Source organism: Rousettus aegyptiacus, unplaced genomic scaffold, assembly GCF_014176215.1.
Source record: "Rousettus aegyptiacus isolate mRouAeg1 unplaced genomic scaffold, mRouAeg1.p scaffold_m13_p_16, whole genome shotgun sequence".
Taxonomy (NCBI): Eukaryota; Metazoa; Chordata; class Mammalia; order Chiroptera; family Pteropodidae; genus Rousettus; species Rousettus aegyptiacus.
Genome location: NW_023416291.1, coordinates 45401970 through 45417657, shown reverse-complemented (window position 1 = coordinate 45417657; position 15688 = coordinate 45401970). Strand labels below are relative to the sequence as shown.

The following is a 15688-nucleotide window of genomic DNA, read 5'->3' as shown; positions in this document are numbered from 1 at the left end:
GGCTGTGGGGTCGGGAGAAACACTTTCCTATTTCGTACTTCACAATGTCGGCCACCATCAACAACTGAAGTCTGCCCGGGGCAGCAGTACAACTTTGGAGCTCAGGATGAGGGGGCTGAATTAGTTCCCGCCAAATTAACGACCACGTATATCTATTTGGTGCTCATCCCGCCTCAGGAAGACCCAGTGAGGAGGGCGGGACGGATGCCGCCACCCTCATTCCCAGGGGATCCATCTACGCACTGAGAACCAGGGTCAGACCTCCCGACTCTGGGACCAGGGAGTTCTGGAATGCATCTCCCCCACCCAAAGGAGTTGTCCAAGGAAGTGAGCAGCTTCTTTTCAGAATAATATCAAAAACGAAAACCTATAAGAAATAAAACATTTTGCAGCAGTGTGGCAAATGGTAAATGGACTAAAGGAATGGCTGGATAACTATTTCAGAATTCAGTTGAGTTTTTCCATTCACAGAATTTAGCACTAACACAGGATATGTTTAGAGAGATGTAAACACTTCCCACAGCAGCATGGTCTCCACGGGCTTCTGCACCCCGAGTGGGACAGACACTTGCCACAACTGGTTCCCACTGGGGACTTCATCCCAAGGTGGAGCAGGCCAAAAGCCGAGCCCCGAGCCCAGGAGCAAACGCCTGCTTGTGAGGCACGCGCGGGAGCTGCCCGATGTGGGGCTCTCCTGCCTGACCCTAGACTCCCAGGGGCACTGCCCGCTGGGTCCCAAGATGGAGATTGTCTCAGTGCCACCTGACTTCTTCCCAGGAAGTTACAGGAGCCTGGGTCTGAGCCTCGGAACGATGCTCACCACTGACTGTGCCCAAGATGAAGGGCGAAGGGCAAAGGGCGAAGGTTGGGACCAGGCCCACAGGGATGAAGGCACCCACGTGCTTTCTGCTCATGTTCAAAGGCGAGCTCTGAAAGGAAACTGTGACGCCATCGGTCTTCCCTTGGAGAGGGGTCTGGCGGCCAGCGGAGACGTGTGGCTAGAGGTCACAGGCTTGCATTTATTTTCTCTTAGTGATAATCTGGCTCAGATGCACCATTTCAGAAAACAAGACGGGCCTCGTGTTCTCAGCTGACGTTGCCTTAGTAATAAGACAGAAGATGTCTCCAGAAGCGTCCGGACTCGTGCCTGAGAGTCCGGGCCTTGCTTCAGCAGCTGGGCCCTGGCTAGCGGGCCTGGCTTCTGTCACTGTGCAGTGAGAAGCTTGTGATCGGGGGAGAGACAAGTGTCACAGACACACTTGCTATTTTTAAAAATGCCTAAAAACCGCACAGGGAAACAGGATATCAGATTTAGTCAACACACACACCTGGAGCACCTGAGCTGAAAGGTGGATGCAGGGAGAAGTCTAGGATAATGGTAGGGTTTATCCCAATTGCCTGGCCAACAAGTAGCCAGATGTGGCATTTCAGGGTTTTTTGTTTTTTGTTTTGTTTTTCCCAAGTGCTGGCCCAGGGAGGCGCACATTCACGTCACCCATAACCAGGGAAGGAGATGGTCTCAGTACAGGTCTAGTCATCGAACTCTACTGGGGGCCGCTGTCCTCCAGTGTGAGCGAGCCTGTCCCCCGGTACCTGTGCATGCACGCAGCAGGAGAGAGTCTCCAGGGCCAGACCTCTGGTCCTGGGGCTTGAAGAGAAGACAAAGTCAAAAGGCCCATGAAAGTGACTGACTGAATGACAGAAAAAAGTAAAGTACTGGAAGACACATAGCATTACTCTGATTTTTTTTTTTCCCCAACATCCCTTGTTTTTTTTCCCCCATTAAAAGAGAAATTCAAAATATAAACTTATATTTATTATTTTACATTCAAGTGAAACTTCCACCTGGGGGCTCAACACAATTTTAGGCCACATCTAGCAATTTATTACTTGGGTGCCTTTCACTTAACCCAGTGGAAGAATTCAGCCCTCTATTTTAAAAACAAAAACAAGACAGCTTTGTAATCCAAACTGTCACACTTATTCTCACACACACACACACACACACACACACACACACACACAGGCACACACACGAATCCAAAAACCTCTATGTAGAAAAATAAAGGATAAACATTATCCATCTATTTTATACTGTGTACTGGAACTTTTACATACTTTTTTTTTTTTTTTTCCTTTAATGTTTTCGGTCACTGAACATTTTCTTCCCTCCTGTGCGATCTACAGTTCTAGGGGAGGGACCTGCCACACACTGAAGCGGAAAAGCCACATCCCTCTTAGGGGAGGAAGAGACAAAGCAATCTCTTGCTCCCCTTCCAGAGCCCTTCCCCGGCTACCGCCACTTCGGATGCCCCTGCGGACGGCCTTCGGGGACGCGGCTGTCCCATCCTCTCTCTGAGGTGCTGGGGAGCCGTGGGCCCCGCCTGCGAACACCTTGTGGTGTCGGGGCAAGGGAACGGAAGCAGGCAGAGAAAGCCTTTGAAAAATAAAAGATTCTGGAACCGCTGCCCACAGCCTACTCCTTCAGTATGGCGTTCGATTCTCCAGCTTGCGCTTGGTGAGAAAGTACTTGAAAAACTCGTAGACGGACCAGGAAATGGCAGTGGAAGGCACCTGGTAGACGACGCGGGCTTGAATGCCCTTGAAGTAGCCGGGCAGGCCGTTGAGCTGGTACACCATCCGGAACGCATTGGCCATGCCCGACAGCCGGCCGCTGATGTTGGCCAGGCTGAGGGCCATGTTCTCCTGAGTGTTGAGGAGGGTCTTACAGACGTCCAGGGGGGTGGTGGCGGCCGCGGCGAGGGCCCCGGCCAGCCCTCCGGAGATGATGTGGGACTGCGGGTTGTAGCCCCGGTGAGGGTTCACCTGCTCCTGCAGGAACTCGTAGGTGATGAAGTGGATGGACTGGAAGGGAATGTTCATGGTCAGCTGCGTGGTGTAACTCCGGTAGAAGGCCCCCAAGCCCTCGGTCCTCCACACGGTCCGGATGCAGCTGAGGGCCGACCGGTGTGGTGAGTTGTACATCTGCATACGCTGCTTCACAACTGTCGTCGGAGCCGCAGGGCACGACACACGGGCGGTCAGTGGGCAGTGGGTTGGTTTGGCCCCACCCCAGGTCGGAGTGGAAGGGGAAGCCAAGCCATAAAGAGAAACAAGCAAGTTTAGACACGCTGGTAACAGGGCATGGCTAGCACACACACAGCCCTAGCCTGAGACCTGAGACCACAGAGGGCCAGCTCCAGGCAGTCCCGACCCAGGGCCAGGAAGTGGCTATTTCTTGACGTTTCTCTGGCCTGAATCTTAAGGTGGTCCCGAAATCAGGCCACCACTTCAGACTGGATTCCCCGATCTGACCCCCAGATCCTGGCTGCCTGGGGCATCACACCCTTCAGAAATCTAAATCTTTCTCCAACCCCTCTGGCCTTCCTCTGTCCCAAAATATCTCCTGGATGCGTGGTCCCGTCTTCTCTTCTACGGTCTGTACCTCTGACAGTATCATTAACTTCTGTGTCACGGTATTCTTGGAATAGAAGTTACAAATATTATCAGCCCAAGTTCAATGACAACCTCCAATGAGGACCCTGGCTTTGTTAATATCAAAGTAACTGGTGGTTCAAAAGACATGAGGCAAATGAGGGCCCATCATGGTCCCCGAGACTTAGTATCGGCCCCACACATTCCCAAAATGAACACATACTGTGTGCTTTTCTTTACTTCTAAAGAAATAAAGTCCTTAAATCAACATATTGTCAAGGAGAAGAGGGGAGAGTAAAACCTTCTTTTCCTCCTCCGAAAAATAAAAACAAAATTCTTGCCCAGTTGACATGGGCTAAAACTGGTCACTGACCAGGTCCCTGTATATATCGCCTCGAACACACAAAAAGTGAAGGCCGCCTCCCAATCTGACCCATCAGGTCACTGAAGAACAAAACAAGCCTCCTGTCTGCTAGGACATGGGGGCAGCTGAGAGCAAAAAAGAAAGTTTAACCTGAAAAACAAAAACAAACAACCTCGCGAGACTAGACTTTAAATGTTACCTCCCAGTCTCCCTATCCTTTTCAGACGGGAGGAGGCAGGTGGAGAAAGGGCCTCAGGACACAGACTTACAACCCAGCTGAAAGCCCATCACGAGGTGCCCGAGCTCCCCGCTGCTCAGACCCGGTCGGCTAAGGACGCAGAAAGAGCTGACCGAACTCAAGTCTGCTCTACTGAGAACTGGTTTTCTAATGCTCCCAAAATTCACAAGAAAACGGGTGAGGTGGGAGGAGACAGCTAAAACCAAAAACGGCCAAAGGCTACTATGAAGGAGAGTGATGTGTGCACGGGGTTCACAACACTCTCGCCGTTACATGTGCGAACGTTTGAAATTCTCCATCATAACTGCGAATTCCTTTTAAGAAAGAAAATGGAACGTAAGCCCTCATGAAAGGTCTTGGTCGGATTCCTCTTAAATTCGGATTCCTCCTAAATTCGTCTAGGGTGGATAAAACAAGGGCCGGAGGAGAGAGAGGGAGTGTGTGTGTGTGTGTGTGTGTGTGTGTGTGTGTGTGCACGCACAGCTTTTATAGTGCGAAAGCATACAAAGGAATCACCGGGAGAGCTCGTTAAAATGAACTCCCAGTCCTTATCCCCAGATTCTAGTTTAGTAGGCCTGTCCTGGGACCTAAGAGTCAGCATTTCTCAGGCTCCCAGGAGATGCTGATTGATGGCTGCTAGTCCCTGGGTTCCACTCTTGAGTAGCTCCATTTAAGAGAACAGGAATACCAAAAGCTCCGATGCTCATGTCCCTTCCCGGGGCCTTTAATCACGTGGTGAAGAATTCTCCTGGGAGAATCTATTCTGCCTGGGAGCCAGGAATCCCCCAGCCCCAGCTTCTGTCCCCCGCCCCGCACGGCTTTTTCCCCAGCCCCTCTGACATCCCCTGCTGCCGTTCCCTGGGGCCATGGAACATTACCTTCTGCTGGGTTCATTACTGCATCGTGGAGCAGGGTGGCCATACTCCCAGCTATCCCTGCAAAACAAACTCCAGAAAGTTACCCTCCGGGACCAGGAGTTCTGAGGAAGTTCCTGGAGCCTAAAATCAGACGGAACCCTGGGCACAGCTTCCTGAGAAGCAAAATGCACTGCGAACGCCACCCCAATGAGCGCTGGCTCTTAACGCTCTAAAGTGATCACGAAAATCATGGATGAGGTAACCCAGGCAGAGTCGCCCACACGCTCATCTTGCAGACACCTAGTTTTCTCGCGTGCAGGCAACCCTGGTTCAAGGCTATACCTGCTCGCGCTGGGCGGTACCCGGAAGCCCACCACGCCGCTGACTTTGCCCACTGTTTCGGTTTCCATGCTCGCTTGCCCCTCACCTCTGTCTACAGAGCAACCACTCTGCCCGTACGCTGGGGCAATCAGAGGGAATGACACCACGCCCTCGGCCGGGAGGGGGGAAAATACCAGCAGAGAAATCTTTAAGAAAATTCCTTAATAAAATCCAGGCATTTAAAAAAAAAAAAAAACAACCAACCAACCAACCAGGCATGGGAAGAGGACACTGGGAATATCTGTACCCAGGAGATTTTCAGGGTTAACGTGCAAAGACAGGACTTGTCTTAGAGACAGCCGACCCCAGACGAGGCTCTCACCCGGCTTCAAGAACCAGGAACTCCGAAAGACTGATTTGGGCCTGGGATTTTAGTTTTGGCTTTGGGTTTCCTCCCTCTGCGGGTAACGTGCCCAGGAATTAAGATTACAGCTGGAAGGTTGTAGGAATGACAGGGGCACCCCAGGATAAGGCTTCGGAAACGCATACCCTCCCACCTCCCTCCTTCGCACACACGCTTATGATTATCCCCAGGAAGGTCAGCGCGGGACCGCAGCGCACACACCCCAGTGACGCCGTAACAGCGCTGGGCAGAACCCGGCAAAAACTGGGTTCCATCAAACCGCTGCCAAGGGGTTCAGTGACCAAGGAGCTAAACCGTCACATAGACAGTTTCAGGGAAATGAGGGCTGATGGCGACCACCTCAATAAATGCAATTAATGGCCAATTTTCAAAACACAAAACAAACGTCTTCAAACCAGCCAGGTGCGGTTATTACAATCAAGGTTTGCTGGTGGAAGGGATGCTTTTTGGTTCTGAGAAGAACAAAAAGAGAAGGGAAGAAAGCTGTTGCGGGTCACCTCTAGCTCTCCACTGTGGAATGATTAATTGGTAATATAAGTACCCCGGAGGCCGCTGTCCACAGTCCCACTGCACACCCAGACAAAACCACCGAAAGCCGAACCCACACGAGAGGCGAAAACCGCCGCTCAGCCGGGCCTGGTTAAACATGTCTACGGAAATGCTGCCCGCCGAACTCAAACCCGCCCCTGCCCATCCCATTCCATCCCATTCCCTCAAAACAACAAAAGGAAACTATTTCAGCCCTTGATCGCAGGGAGATACAACCCAGACAAATGGAGAAGAATGGGGGCGACGTCCCCAAATCCCCAGAGGCTTAAGGCGGGAAAGGCCATCTGCGCAGGAGCAAATCCTTCGTCAGCCATAAAACTTCTTGACCTTTTAAAGCTTAGTTAGATCTTGCCGTTGTAGAGACCTGTTGAACCAGTTTTTAAATAGTCTCAAAGAAGCTGTCCAGATAACTTTTTTTTTTTTGAATCCAGCATTCAAAAGTTTTGTTCCTATTCAGGGGTTTTTTTTTTTTTTTCTTTTTTTTTTTTTCGGCCCCTAGATCTGATCATTAATTGTTTTTGAATGTTTAAAACAACAACAAAAAAAAACAAAAAACAAAAATGAAAAACCCACACAACAATGAAAACTGAAACCCCTCTGTCACCGATTCTCCCCAGGCTTCAGAAAGCGGAGGGGAACGTAAAAAAAAAAAAAAAAAAAAAAAGCGTGTGTGTGTGTGTGTGTGTGTGTGTGTGCGTGCGTTATGTTTGGGTGTGTGTGCACACACGGCTCTAGAGTTCTTTATTCATAAGCAAGCGTGGCAGAGACGAGGCGTCAGGCTGCTGGGTCACAGGGAGAAGAGCCCTGGGGAAGGGTCTGTCGAAGGACAGAATTTTCTAACTCCAGACAAACGCTTTCAAATACCATTGGCTAGGTGGCTGTTTCCTTGGTGGTGGAAAACGGCATTTAAAGTCCTTTTCACGTTCTCATAGCAGGCAAAATACAGGGCGTGGGCCGGCCCCGCACCCATCATCATCATGTTGACGCCCCGCAACGGCCTCCAGAAGCCTTCGGTCCGCACGATCTTCTTGAGGGCTCCGTAGATGCTTGTGTACTGGGCTTTGGGATCCGGATTCAAACTCTGCATCCGTGTCTGGAAGAGGGTGAGAAACCAAGAAAAGAGCGAGCATTAGTGAGGAGGGTAAAGAGGGAAGATCCAGAGAGAGAGAGAGAGGAAAAAAAAAAAAAAAAAACCCACGTTCACAGTTTCACAAAATTTCGTGGAGAAGAAAACAGCGCTGATTCTCTCTTTCCCAGTGCTCAACTCTCTCCTCTTCCCTTCTCCACTCCCCTGACATACACACATTTACATGGATTTCATTAGACTCGGCGAAGGGAGGAAAGGATGAGGGGCGGGATTTGGAGCAGGAAGACGTGCCCTGCCACTGGCAAGCTGTGTGACCTGCGATGAATCCCTTTACCTCTCTGGGCCTCAGGACCCTTAATTAAAACAAACAAACAAACAAACAAACAAAATAACTAGGGTTCTTGTGAGCATCAAACAAAACAATGTGTGTAAAACCCCTCAATAAACTCACAGACCTAGTCAAATAAAAGCATTAGTATTTATCCTGAAATTCCCACTCTGGTTCTACAGTTTTCTGTGTCCTCATGCATCTGAGAGCTCTCTGTTCTGGAAGCTCCCATTCAGCTCCTACCCCGAAATGTCCCCAGAATCCCCGAGCCCGTGTCCAGTATTTTCGCCGTAAGTGTGTTTACTATAAAGAGCTTTGCCACAAGCATTATCCCTGAACAACTAATTGGGCCGTAAGGCAATTTCGCCATAAAAGATAAAATAATGAAAAATAAAAGGCAGACATTAAAAAGGACATAGTCTAACATGAAAAATTAAAAATACTTTAGTGCAATATGATACATATTACATCAAACGTATCAAAGTATGATACATTTATTTGGTTGTGTTTCCTCGTTCGGCTACAATCTCTTCCTTCGTTAAGGGAGGTGTCAGTTTCCAGCTAAAGAATCCATAATGCTCTGGAAGACTCTTGTGAATTAGTAGCAACCGCTTTCATATTTGCATAGACGGGGGGGGGGTGCTGACTGTGGTCCCTGAAGGATTTGCAAATGAATATGTGATCATTTTCTAGCATATGCCGCAATCCGGCTGTGCAAACCGCTTTGTGTGTGTCATCATCCACTGTCTTAAAACCACCGTGTCTGCTTGTCACTGGATATGAGGATTATAAGAGCTGAGAGGCCGGGACCCAGCTCTCTCTGCCTCTGCCGGAGGCATCATGCCACCCAGGCGCTTGAACAGAGGTGATGGCTAAGCTTCCGGTGAGGCTGTGGTGCTCCCACTGGTACCAAATACGGGCAAACGTGGTCTAGGAGTGGCTGTGACGGCGTTGTTTTAAGAAGATGAGATTAACATTTTAATCGGTAGACGTTAAGGAATGCAGATTACCCTCCCTAGTGTGGGTGGGCCTCACCTAATCAGTCGAAGGCCTGAATTTAAAAAAAGAAATAAAAATACTGGTGTCTCGCCCAAGGAAGAGGGCCATCTTCCTCCAGACAGTCTTTGGAATTCGGCTGTCCCATCCGTTCCTCCCTGGGTCTCCAGCCAGCGTACTCTGCAGACTTTACACTCGCCAGCCTCCACCATCACTCAGTTTGGAAAACCACGAAATAAAGGCCCCTGCCAGTCTTAGCACTCTGCAGTAAGGATCTCCATCCAGACTGGGCAGTATGGCAGTCACCCCTGGTTATGCGATCGGGGGGTGGGGGGTAGGGACGTTGCGGGGAGGGCGGTGTGTGCGGAAAGGGATCAGGTGGGAAGCAGTAGCACCAAGGCTTTAGAGACAGCCAAGCCACCGCCGTCCATCTGAGTTCTAGCTCTGGGGTTTCGCGCGGGTTCCTTAACCCGAGGGCATGAAATAATCCCCCAGACAGCCGTTGGCAGACTGAGAGAAGGGTGGGAAACGCCTGGCATGGACGGGCAGTCAACAGTGACCATCCCCTCTCCGCCCCGCCTTTAGGTACATGAAGGCCTCAGGAGGGTCTTTCCCTGACATTCTCACATACATACAAGGGACATCTCGGACTGATCGCTCCTCCCTGCCGACTTTTTGCATTAGGGGTAAGGCAATGGGAAGGGTAAATATTACTGAACCAAAACACATCATCCTCCTGTGGGAAAGAGGACACCTGGGTATATATGTCTGCACGCTCGGCGGACTTCTCCATTCTCGAGGGGTGGTCTACAAAAGGGCAGGCCATATTTAATGATACGTGCCTCAAACAGAGGGAAATGGCTCATGAGCACAGGGACCCCAGGGAAGACCACAGTGGCCAGGTTTGGGAACGAAGTCCCTTTAGGCCTGCAGCTCCTTCATTTCTCCAACCCGCCGGCCAGAGAGCACCCACTCAGGGCTGGGCACCACGATGCAGACAGGAAAAGTCGACGGGGACACAAGGAAAGTGTGAGAGAAGGGGAGAATGACGAGGACCATTGAGGGTGCCAAAAGTTGCTCAGAGGAAAGACCAGGAGTGGCCACGCTGCGCCGTTACGGTCGTGGGAGCGTCCTCGAAAGGGAGGCCGAGACAAATCGGAGGCGGCCACGTGAGAAGTAAGGCAGAAGAGGCCGGAACCGGAAAGGCTACAATCAGTTTAGTCTCTCTTTTTCCTTTCCCGTGACTCTGCCTGTAAAATGTACAGCGGAGCTGGGCGTTTTTTCTCTACCTGTGGACCAGAGGAAAAAAGTCAGGGGTGGGTAGGAACGACCCAGGGGTTCATCAATGGATGGATGGACGGATGGATAAGCAAAAGGCGGTATACACACACACTGGAATATTATTCAGCCTTAAAAAAGGAAGGCCATTCTGGCACATGCTACCACAGGGATGAACCTTGAAGACCTGGTGCTAAATAAATAAAATAAGCCTGACACAAAAGGGCAGACACTGTATGAGTCCACTTACAGGAGGTCCCTAGAGCAGTCAAACCATAGGAACAGGAAGCAGAGCGGTGGCTGCCACGGGCGGAGGGGAGGGGGAGAGCGGAGTGGCTGTTTAATGCAGAAAGAGTCTAGATTTTGCAGCTTGTAGACTTTCACGGCTGGCGGCTGGCGACGGCAGCTCCACGACGTGAACGTACTTCATTCAAGGCCGCTGAACTGTGCACTTAGAAACGGTTCAGATAGTACATTTGACTTCTATATATTTTACCACAACTGGGGGGGTGTGGGGAAAGTCAGGGAGTGAGGCTGAGAGAAAGAGAAAGGAACTGAATGAAGCAGGATGCATGGAGAGAGGGAAGACATTTTTAAAATGCAACAACAAAAACAAAAACCCAAGACAGAATCTCACGGATCTCCTTTCCTGTCCTGGGTTTCAGTTCCTGCTTAAGGCCTAGCTGAACGGCTCTCTCATTTCCTTATAATAAATCCCCACGCTCTGCGTTTTAATTCTCCCCTCTTAGACATTCGCGACGCACACCGGCGTGTTATTAAAGGCTCCCCGACGTCCCCCAGGAAGGCAGCCTGTTGAACTTGGTTTGAGATGGCACGTCTTAGCCGTCTGTCTTCGGCAGCGGAAGGCCCGGATCACTGAATAACCAGTTCCACCTCGCAGAAGGCGCTTGCGAAAACATAAGCTCCGCCACTGGCTGGCCCTGGAAGCGGGAAGTGCGGCGGGGATCAGCTCCGGGGACCAGGACCCCCCAGGCGGTCCCTGCGCAGGGGTCAGCAGGAGCAGCCTGGATGGAAGGGGCGTGGGGAATCGGCAGGGGGAGCTCTCCTCTGCGTGCCGGCTCCTCAGTCCACGCCCACTGCCTAACTGCTGTCCACTCTCAAGGGCTCAGGATGAAGAAAAGTGCCTTAGCCCAGGAACCAGGAGACCTGGGTCTCTGGCCTGGCTCTGCCCCTCAGAGCGTGACCTGAGCGAGTCTCCTCCGGCGCGAGGATGAGAGGCTCTAGGAGAGCTGCCTCGTCTGAGATGCAGACTCTGTACTGGCTTTGAACTGGCCGGAATGGAATGTGCCTCCGAGCCCCTTCCTCCGAGTCTCCCCTAAGACGGCAAAACAGGACCAGCCTTCCTCGGTGGCCTGTCCTCTTACTGAGGGGAGGAGGGAGGAGAGTGTGGAAAATATGTGTGCCGTCCCAGGTAAGCTCACAGGATCACATGACGGGGGCTGCGGGGCACCTGGGCCTCTGGAGAGCACAGCCGGCTCAGCACCTGCCTTTGCTGACCGGAAACTTGGGGCAGAGTGGGAGAGCCACTTGGCCCGGATCATACAGACAAGGAGGCACGGATCTGGGATCTGGGCCCTGAGCCCTGGGCCAGGATAGCAAAGAAAAGCAAAGGGAGCAAGCCAAGCCTGGCGGGAGACCTGAGACCACGCCGAGCATCCTGCGGAGGACAGCCCCATCCAGCCCACGCCCCTGCAGCCTCACCCGACCACCGTCCTCCCCCGCCCCCCCCTGACCTGAACCCAGCTGGGGCTTCTCGACCCTCTTTGTTCAACCTTGAAAAAATAAGAAACGAGTAATACTATATTAAAAGAAAACTTCCCATGCCGAAAGCACACGTGGCACTTAAAGGGACCAGGAGAAGAGAAGGTGAAATCCGCCCACTTGTCCATTCAAAAGCATCTGCCGCAGCCCTACTCTGAGGTGAGTGCAGTGGGAGCCTGGGCCGAGGTGGGGGCCCCCAGCGCCTGGTGTGAATAAACAAGCACACAGCACACTGGTCGATTGAGGGGCGCGACTCCCACCAAGGGCCCCGGGCTGTGCTCCAGAAGGTGGGCGGGAACCTCCGTCCTCAGCTTTCCCCCAGAGCAAACAACGAGGGTCCGGGACCCTGGCAAGCGCTAGGAAAATGCCAAGTCATGCTAGCATCGGCCACCTAGTACCTACCTCAGAATCAGGAATCAAATTGTGAAGTTTAGTTCTATCCTCTCTGCCAAATGCTGCCAAGTAGCCCTGACAGTCACTAAGTCGAACCACGGTAAAATGTCTCAGCCAGGCTGCAGGGACCAACCCCTGGCCCCCCACCACCCCCGGCCGGCAGCTCTCCGGTTCGTGCCCAGGGCCCATCCACGGCACTGCGTGCCGCTGCTCTGGGGTCTGCTGGTGACGTCCCAGCTCCCACAGGTCCCGGCAAGGCGGGGCAGAAGAGGCGTCTTCCGCACAGAGCTTCGTGGACGGCCTTCCAGAATCAAGCCACGGACCTCACTAAGGGCTTGGAAAGCCCTGTCGCACGCTCTGGGGTCCTTGGGAGGCGCGCGGACCGCATCCGGGAGAACCACGCACAGGGAAGCTCCGAGTGCGAGACGGCCGGGCGGCCAGCCGGCTCTGACTCGGAACCGGGGCCCTCGCCGCCCTCGTCACAGAAGACGGGACCGCGCGGGGCGCCTCTGACGACCACGGCCTGGTCGCTGGAAACATGTCCCTGCCTTCGCCCCAGGAAAAGGGGGTGCTGGGGGAATGATTACGTGTCAGGAGCAGGTGCAGGGCGGCATGAGGGCGTTCGGGGCCTGGACGTCCCGAAAGCCCCTGCCGAGGACCACGGATGCTGGGACAAGCGAAGGGCCAGCGCATGGGGAAACCAGGCTGACAAGTGGCACGAAGAACAGAGGGGAGGCGGCGGAAACCGTGTCCACTTCCCTGTCCCCCCTCGAGCTGCCCCGGACGCCCCTCGATTTTCAGGTCGCCCTAATGTCGGGGTGGGGGGGGAGGGGGGAGGGGCCTGGGAGGGCGTGGGAGGAAGTGGCTCGCACGTGTGAGAAAAACCGGCGAGGCCACTCCGCCTTTCCACGCATGCCCCACGGGACCCAACTTCAGAAAAGTTGCAGTCGCCCTTCTGAACAGACCGGCCGCACTCCACGGTTCCTGTGGCCCGCCGCCTCTGAGGTGCGGCCCTGGACTGCAAAGCGGTTTGTGGCCCCTGTCACGAATGCTCTCCAGACACAGTCGGGAAACCTGCGGGGCCTGTCAGGGGCAGGAGTATGTATGTGTGTGTCGGGGGGGGGGCACTGCTATTTCTAGGGACGAAATGACAACGCGAAGAGCCTTTCTCGCGAAGTTAATAGAAAACACAAATTCCATCAAGACAACCAAAGCCGAGAGTGCCTTGGCCTCCCGGGGAAGAAGCCACAGCAGCACCAAGCACGAGAGCTCCCGGAAACAGGCCACAGTTAGAGGAGACAGACCCCAGGTCGCAACTGACCAGGGAAGGGTGGCGGGGGGTGGGGGTGGGGGTGGGGGAGGGGGGTGCCACTTGAGCTGCACCTAGACAGAGGGAAGACACCCCAATCAATAAGGGATGGAGCTGTCACTACGATCCCTTCTGCGTTGCTGGATTATTATTATTTTTCTTTCGGGATGGGAGGACTATGTGCATGTGTTACTTTGAAGGAAAATTTTTAAAAAAGGCAAAGAGCAGGGAGAGGAAGAGAACAACTCTGGCCGAAGTGGGGACGGAGGAGGGTGTGTCCGGAGGGGACCTGCACAGGACGCGGAGGTGAGGTGCAGGTGACTCCCTGGACTCGGGAGCGTGGCTGACCAATAGATGACCAATAAATATTTGCTGAGAGAGAGGCGGGTTGAGGCTGGACTATGGGAAGCTCGAAACAGCTTGCTAGGGACTTTGGAATTTACTTTAGGGTCAAGTGCTTTGCACGGTCACATTTTGCAAAGGATGACGGGAGCCGTGAAGAGCTGCACGGTAAGCAGGACCAATGGGCTCTCCTGCCTCTGGAGGAGGGCGCTGGCCGGTGTAACAGAAGTCCTCCCCCCGGGTCTTGTTACATGCTGGCCTCGCTCTTCCAAGCTGTGGCTGACGGCAAGGCCACATGCCCCTGAGGGTCTCCGTCCCCGCCCTCGGGCGGCAGCTCACGGACCTGCCTGTGGTTGAACCATTCCCACATTCCTTTATCCCAGGAGCCAAACCTACTCACTCCTCCCCTTCTCTAGAAAATTCTACAGCAGGAGAAGGGAGGAATAAAAGAATCTGCTCCTGGCTCGGGCCCAATGTACCCAAGACACGTTCAGTTTGTGGCCTGCCCAAAGGATTAAATTATTTCTGCTCTATAGGTGAGCAAACTCTTAAGATTTCGGGTAACAGGGCTCGTGTTTCCTGGGTGGGGTTGGTGACCTCACTGGGGACCAGAGGACAAGCAGGGCACTGGGCTGGAGGGGAAGCCTGAACCACCAGTCACTCCTACCCACCTGGCCATCTCTAACGAGAGTAGGGCCCTACACTCTAGCCCCATATCAATCCTCTCTGGGCTGTGCAGCCTTAGGCAAACCAATGTCCTTCTCTGAGCCCCAATGCCTCTATTCACAAAACAATCGAGACACTGAAAAGTTCTATCGGTAGCTAACTACCCTCATGTACACACAGGGAAACTGAGAACAGAGGGGACAGGCAGCGTGCTCCAAGGTCACAGAGTGCAGACAGCATTGCAAGCCAGGCACCTGGGTTCAGAGCCGCCCTTAGTCGCAGGTGACATAACCTCCCATAAAAGGGAGGACTGGAAGGGATCACAGGTGCTCGCTAACTTCCTTCTGACCGTGCTGAGTCACATGTGCTTCCTGAAGGAGGAGAAGGCCTGACTATGTCAAAGTCACCTAAACCCTCGCTGGTTAAGTTCATGCAGCTCCTGGGGTGGGGGTGGGGGGTCTGTCTACGTCCAACCTGCCGTCACAAGCCCCTTCTCGTGGAGGTCACACAGCTTCGCTATGTCCCAACCCTGGTGGCCAGCTTGGCCACTGGGCCCAAACAGTAAGAGTGGCCGGTTCGACACGAACCCATTCTCTCTCCTTGAAAGCAACGCGAACCATTAGCCCACCCAGGTTGAAACCCTTCACCCGTGGATGAAAAAGCCTGGCACTCCACCGGTAATTCAAAAGCCAAGACTGTGTATTTCAGCAGTCGGACTGCTTTCAAGCCACCTGGCCTCTCTCGGGTCTCCCCTAACTCGGCAGCCTTGCCCATTGCCATAGGCTTATAAACACCCCACCTCCAAGGAGGGACAAGATGCATGTCAGAGGCACCCCTGGAGAAACGCCTCATTCTCAAAAGCAATCTATTTTCCTGGCCTACAGGTAATCTCTCTAAAGCATCAAAGCACCCCACGGACCGACTTCATACGAGAGCCCGCAAGGAAGTCCCCTAGGAGCACGTAAAGCCCCCCGAGCACCAGAGCACCTACTGTGTGCCGAAGAACAGAATCCAGGCACCGGCAGCGTCTCCCCAGACGGCTCCGGCCCCCGTTCACTGCTTCGGCCCCCGCGGGCCGGCCAGCGTGTCTTGCATGGTGGGACTGACTCCCTTCGGGCGTCTGTTTGATTTCGGAGTTCCGCCACCCGTCTGGCCTCCTCACCTCGACTTTACTTTGTGAGTGAGGAGACGGCGATGTGACTTGCCCAGGCTTCCAGAGCTGGTCACCCAGCGCCGAGCCAGGGTCTTCCCAACGCTTCGACTCCCAGACCTGGCTGCCGGTCTGACCACCCTTCAACCATATTTTGCTGAAAATCTCA

At 53.3% G+C, this 15688-nt stretch overlaps 1 protein-coding gene across 4 annotated transcripts in view; it reads right to left on the bottom strand.

The window, feature by feature from the left end:
- Positions 1–1794: 1794 nt before the first annotated feature.
- Positions 1795–15688, bottom strand: part of SLC25A37 (solute carrier family 25 member 37) — a 34106-nt gene continuing 20212 nt past the window's right edge. For 3 of the 4 annotated variants that reach the window (XM_016141528.2, XM_016141529.2, XM_036233977.1), the window contains 3 exons: positions 7053–7281; positions 4916–4972; positions 1795–3005 (listed from right to left, as the gene is read on the bottom strand). In XM_016141528.2, coding sequence (XP_015997014.1) covers positions 2485–3005; positions 4916–4972; positions 7053–7281 — 807 coding nt within the window. In that variant the 3' untranslated portion in view covers positions 1795–2484. The other variant, XM_016141530.2, reaches the window with a different exon arrangement.